The sequence below is a fragment of the Cotesia glomerata genome, unplaced genomic scaffold (assembly GCF_020080835.1).
Source record: "Cotesia glomerata isolate CgM1 unplaced genomic scaffold, MPM_Cglom_v2.3 scaffold_14, whole genome shotgun sequence".
Taxonomy (NCBI): domain Eukaryota; kingdom Metazoa; phylum Arthropoda; class Insecta; order Hymenoptera; family Braconidae; genus Cotesia; species Cotesia glomerata.
Genome location: NW_025401775.1, coordinates 36,344 through 42,640, shown reverse-complemented (window position 1 = coordinate 42,640; position 6,297 = coordinate 36,344). Strand labels below are relative to the sequence as shown.

The 6,297-nt window shown below is 42.8% G+C and overlaps 1 protein-coding gene across 1 annotated transcript; it reads right to left on the bottom strand.

Annotated features, from left to right (window-relative positions):
* Window positions 1-2,540: 2,540 nt before the first annotated feature.
* Window positions 2,541-5,678, bottom strand: LOC123273795. Its single transcript, XM_044741265.1, has 2 exons — window positions 3,432-5,678; window positions 2,541-3,374 (listed from the first exon to the last, which is right to left on the bottom strand). The coding sequence occupies exons 1-2, from the start codon at window positions 5,676-5,678 to the stop codon at window positions 2,541-2,543; spliced, it is 3,081 nt and encodes a 1,026-aa protein (XP_044597200.1).
* Between the last annotated feature and the right edge of the window lie 619 nt (window positions 5,679-6,297).

The window sequence follows — 6,297 nt, the reverse complement described above, 5'->3', positions numbered from 1 at the left end:
GCACTTTATTGTAATGTATCGTGTGTACTCTGCACTTACTCTCTGCGCACAGCGATGTAGGTAGATGCGAGTTAGAATGTAGTAGTGAAAACAGCCGTCAAACAGGAGTGGTGGAAGTATGAAAAGCACGTAACTACGACAGAACGCTTTGCCGTGAAGTCCATTCCATTTTCATCGGTATAGGCGGGATTTCGTTCCCGAGTATTTACAAGTAACAAAAAAATTGATGTTTATATTTAATCTTGAAACAAAAGCGATTACAAGTCAAATATAAAATAAAAAATAAAATTTACAGCTACATATAAATGGAATTTAGTAAAAATTTAAAATTAATTAGAAAAAACATGAAAAAATTTTAAACTAGCGCCAAAACTATACAAGCGTTCTTTTTTATTTGGCAATCCTTTTTATTTTTATTAATTATCTGAAGCTTGCCGGGTAGCCCTCTACAATAAGACAGTAACCTAAACAATACCTCTCTTCTCATTGTTTACATATAATAACTACTGTCGTTATATCACTGACTTTTGAACCTTTATCGTACTAATTCTTTCGTCGTAAAACTGATCTGATAGTGACTTTTTTATCACAAACTTTACTTTCAATGTGAAGACCTTGTAAGATTTTTCTGGTAATAGCTAAATTATTATTTTTTGTTATTATGTATTTGTTTTATTTTTTTTTTTTAATAATGAAATTCTATTTCTATACTTGACAGTATTTTATTATTTATTACCTTAAAGTATAACTATATCAAGATTATAACTATTATTTTTACTATTTTAACCTGTAAAAAGTAGAGTAATGTTGACAGAAGTTAGGATGGTCGTGTCTAAAAATTATTTACTCGGTACAAAATTTTCACTTTTATATTCACGTTGCCGTAGAGTTGCATACTTCCACTTTTTCCATTATTTTATTTTATATATCTATATCATATGCAAATACATGCTATAAACGAGATTCAATAGGCCTGATTAACCAAAAATGGTAAGTAATGTATAAAATTTTTTTTTTTTTTTCAATTAAATTATTCATTTCAACAAAAAGAAAATTTTTTTTTGTTATTATTTAATAGCAATTGAAAAACTTGGTAAATATGACAACTTTTGTGTTTACTTCTATTTTTTTAAGCAACTGTATCTGTGTAGAAGCCTTTCGTTTATCAATTACGTTTAAAATAACAATAAACTGTATAAAATATTTAGTTAGTCGAGAAATTTATTCAAGATGAATAATTACTGAAAGAGCGGAAAAGCGGGGATCAGGTTTAGGTCTGGATATCTCAATTAAAACGCGTAAATTATTATGAAAAATAACACTAGGAATTTATTTACATTAAATACACTCAATATTTAATATATTTAATAGCGGATTGTTAAGATAAAAGCGGATTTATAAATTACAGCGTGGTTTGCAAAAGCGAAGCCGGTTGACACGTGGTTGAACACTTTGCCGGCACTGAAAAAGCGGTGAAATAAATGCACTATTAACACAAATTACCTATAACAAACTAAAGCGAATTATTAGCGGTTAATTTAAGCAATTTAAATTATAAAATAAGCGAAATGCGGTTTATTAACGAAAAGCGAAAGTAAAGAAAAACTAATGGCGACTTGATGCAGCGAAAGCGTAGAAGCGAAAGATAATAACAATAGTCCGTCTTCTTCCTCGTTGAGTTGGGGAAGAAGGCTATTGCGCATGTCTAGCGGGAGCGATCAGCCAATAAAGCGGTCGATTCATGGCGTGATCGAGAGGCTGATTTTCTATTGGCGGTTCGATTTTTGCGGGAACTAGCGGTGGACAGGTGCGTCTCTTGAATTTGGGAGTCCCCCAGGAGCGAGTTAATCGCTACTGGACCTTGTTCACTGAACATTCTCCCCCGGGTTGGCGGCTGCGTCGACAAGATCATCTTCTTCGTGCGTTAGCGGCAGGACACAGAGCTTTGTAATTGGACGTACCAGCTCTGTGTTAACTGTCTTAACAGTTACTACGCGGATTTGTCCATCTTCACCTGGATGGACAGCAATTACTTTGGCTAATGGCCACTTGGTTGGCGGGAGATCCTCAGTGGTGATCAGTACAACTGAACCCACCTTGATCTGGTTGCGTCGATGATGCCACTTTGAAATGGCCTGGTAGCGGTGGATGCAGTCCTGGTAGTAGCGTTTCCAGAAATGTTGAACCATTTGCTGGACTTGTTCCCAGTGCGAGAGCCGAGCAGGTTGTAAATCTGTCAGCGATGGCTCTGGGATAGCGGTCAGTGACTGTCCGATTAAGAAGTGACCTGGAGTCAGTACAGCCAGGTCAGCAGGATCTTCATTCAGCGGTGTGAGCGGTCTGGAATTCAATATGGCTTCAATTTGAGCCAGTAGCGTTGAATATTGCTCAAGCGTCAACAGCGAGTCTCCGATTGTTCTTCGAAGGTGAAATTTGATAGATTTCACAGCGGCTTCCCATTTTCCTCCAAAATGTGGAGCTCCAGGCGGATTGAATTTCCAGTTCGTGCCATCTTGAGCGATCAAGGTTGATAATTCTCGTTATGTGCGGGATCCTGCAGCGAATAGTCGTTTCAGCTCTTTATCTGCTCCTACAAAATTGGTTCCACAGTCTGAATATAGCGTGTGGCAGATACCTCGGCGACTAGTGAAGCGGCGATAAGCGGCGATGAAAGCGGCAGCGGTGTAGTCAGTTACTAGCTCTAAATGTACAGCTGAACTGAACATGCATACAAAGACTGCAATCCAGCCTTTGTATGTTTTTGCTCCACGTCCTTGAAACGTTTTCAGCGTGATAGGTCCAGCGTAGTCGAGTCCTGTATGCAAGAAGGCTCGAGTTGGCTGTACTCGTGCGGCGGGTAGTTGACCCATCAACTGTTGAGCGCGTTCTCCACGGTATCTCGTGCAGATAACGCAGCGTAAAATAAATGATCTGACTGGAACACGGCCTCCAATGATCCAGACACTCTTGCGTAAGTCAGCGAGCGTAAGCTGAGTACCTCCGTGAAGCGTTTTGCAGTGCGAATCATCAATCAAAATTGATGTAAGCGGTGATTGTCGCGGTAGAATCGCTGGATGCCTCTCTTCTGGGTCCAGCAATGCGTTTTTCAAGCGGCCACCGACTCTCAGGACCCCCTGATGGTCGATGAACGGAGTCAGCTTAGTGATGCTGTTATTTTTAGGCAGACCATCACCATCTTGTAGCGTGTGAATCTCTCTAGCGAAGTATTGTCCTTGAGTGAACTTAATCAAGGTCAATTTAGCGCGCTCCAGGTCTGATGGAGTAAGCGGGTAGGCCAGCGAAGATTGTGGAACTCTTTTAAAGCAGTCGATGGCACGATGCCAGATGCTAAGCTTCCGTAGCAGTGGAAATAGCTGCGTGTAATGCGACAGTAATTGTTAGAGCAGGCAATTTTCTGCTTTCCAAGTTACTAGTGTCAGACCTTGGCGTTCTTCTCGATGCGTTGCGTTGTCGGTTGGAGGCTCCAGAGTGGGCCAAGAGGATTCTGGTTCATGAATCCAAGTTGGTCCATGCCACCAGAGAGCGTGTTGTTTCAGTTTTAACGTAGGTATACCTCTTGAAGCGCAGTCAGCGGGGTTTTGTTTTCCTGGAATAAATTTCCAGGAGACATCTCGAAGCGTTTCTTGGATTTTTCCCACTCTATTGCGGACGAATGTCTTCCAGCGGATTGCTGGACTTTTAATCCATGCGAGAGTCACGGCGGAGTCAGTCCAGAGATTGATCCTGACATTTTCAAGCGACTGAACTTCTTTAACATGAAGTATCAGTTGTGTTAGCAACCATGCGGCAGATAATTCCAAGCGTGGGATTGTCATGGTCTTCAGCGGTGCTACTTGCGTTTTTGAACACAGAAGTGAGACCTTTGTGTTCCCATCAGCGTCAGTGACTCTCAAATAAACAGCGGCAGCCATAGCGTTTTGCGAAGCGTCTGAGAACCCGTGCAATTCCATAGTTGCTCCAGGTGCTATATTATTCCAGCGTGGAATGCGGATGGATTCGATGTTTCGAAGATCCTCGCGGTATCCAGTCCATTTGTGAATGAGTGATGGTGACAATTGTTCATCCCATGACACTCTATCTAGCCACAGATTTTGCATAAAGATTTTGGCTTTGACGACTATTGGTGCGAGAAGTCCTAGCGGATCATACAGCTTAGCGATTTCAGACAAAATAGCTCTTTTTGTCTTGGGCGTCTCTGGCGGTAGCGTGTACTTGAACTGGAGAGCGTCAGTGCGTGAATTCCAGTACATGCCTAGGACTTTTACTGGTGCATCACTGATTTCTTTAAGCGGTGTATCCAGCTGCTTTTCTGGAGCGACTTCAGCCAGTAACCGTGGGCTATTGCTAGCCCATTTGGCAAGCGGGAAGCAGCCTGCTGCACACAGAGCTTTTGTTTGTACTGCAGCCTTGATAGCGTCTTCTTCGTTGTCTGCTCCACCGTAGATGTCATCTACGTAGCGTGTTTTCAACATTAGAGCAACAGCTAGCGGAAAGCGGTGTCCTTCATCCTTTACTAGTTGGATAAGCACACGTTCTGTGTCAAAAGGTGCACTAGCGGTTCCGTATGTGACTGTCTTGAGACAGTAAGCGTCTATTAAGTCATTCTCATCTATCCAGAGAATGCACTGAAGCGGCCAATCAAGCGAGTCGACCTCAATCTGTCTGAACATCTTGGTGATGTCAGTAGCGAATAGAATCCTGCTGCAACGGATTCTCAACATCACATCAAAAATGTCAATTTGCGTTTTGGGTCCTGCGTGGAGAATGTCGTTCAATGAAATTCCTGTAGATGTTGCACAGGAACCATTGAACACTGTGCGGAGCTTCGTAGTGGCACTATCAAGCTTCAATACCCCATGGTGAGGCAAGAAGTAAGCATTTGCGGGCAATTCGTTGACTGGTACTCGTACCATGTGTCCTAGTTGAATGTATTCTGCCATAAATGCACGATACATGTTAGAATATTCTCTTTCTCGCGACAAGCGAGTTATTAATCTGCGGAGTGACCCCATAGCTGCGTTGATAGAGTCGCCAAGTTGACTCTCAAGGGCCTTAAGCGGTAATCTCACTACGTAGCGTCCATCAGGCTGTCGATAATGCGTTTGACGAAAGTGAATTTCACATTCGTCTTCTTCAGCGGTGTTGAGCGGTGAATTTCCTGATGGAACTTCTTCCTGTTCCCAAAACTTAGCGATAGCGTCTTGTAATTCAGTATCTACTGACGCATGTAGTGCTGCGTGTGATGTTGAAGCGTGTTTAGCGGTGACAGCTCCATAGACAATCCAACCAAGCGTGGTGGATTGTGCAATAGGAGCATTGCGAGGTCCTCGTTGAATCTCTGCGTTCATGATCTGTGCGGCTGGTGATGCACCTAGAATAATATCTACAGGACGTGGCTGTAGATACTGCGGGTCAGCGAGCTTGAGATTCTCAAGATGCGGCCATTTCGGATCAGCGATCACGAACGATGGAAGATCTACCGTCAGTGTTGGTAGAATATGCATGCTGACATGCATTGATGCGGTCGTACACAGCGAACGAAGCTCAATTGTGCTCACACCTAGTGAGCTTCCTGCGGAGACATTGCCAATGCCCTTGAGCATGACCATGTCACGCTGTAGCGGTTGTCCAAGCTTCTTGAAGAGCAACTGTCTCATAAATCAGAGCTCTGAACCTTGATCAATCAACACTCTGGCGGTGATTGGATTACCATGATGTGGGTGGACCTGGACTAAAGCGGTAGCTAGCAAAACTTGAGCGGAAAGCGAATCTGAAATAATCAACAGTTAATTTCAAGTTGTAAACGGTCTAAAGGGAACGATTAGTTGCCTGTGCGGAAGATGTAGACTGCGGTGAAGCTGGTTTCGTTGGTGCATCCAAAATGGATGGACATGTGGTGACGTTGACCACATTTTCGGCAATCTTGAGCGGTCTTGCAATCTGCGGCGCGGTGCGGAACACAAAAGTTGAAGCACAAATTGTATTTTTCAACTATCTTGTGTAATTCTCCATAGCGAGGTTATTTAAGGCCCGAAGTCGAGTTTTCAGTCTTAATAAACGGAAAGTTCAGCGTACCGGTGTACGAATGACTATCAGGAGCAGCACCCGATGTGTTCTGCGATGCTCCTGACACTCGACCTTTCCTAGCGGTATTACACTTCACTTAACACAGCACAATTTTTAGCGGTATAATTAATTAATTTAATTGAGATAGAGCCAGCCTGATCCGGCTCGAGGGACCAATGAATCATTACTGAAAGAGCGGAAAAGCGGGGA

Coding starts and splice junctions, on each gene's coding strand:
- LOC123273795 (XM_044741265.1), bottom strand. CDS start 5,678: ATGAGACAGTTGCTCTTCAAGAAGCTTGGACAACCGCTACAGCGTGAC. Junction 3,375..3,431: donor AACGCCAAGGTCTGACACTA/GTAACTTGGAAA, acceptor CATTACACGCAG/CTATTTCCACTGCTACGGAA.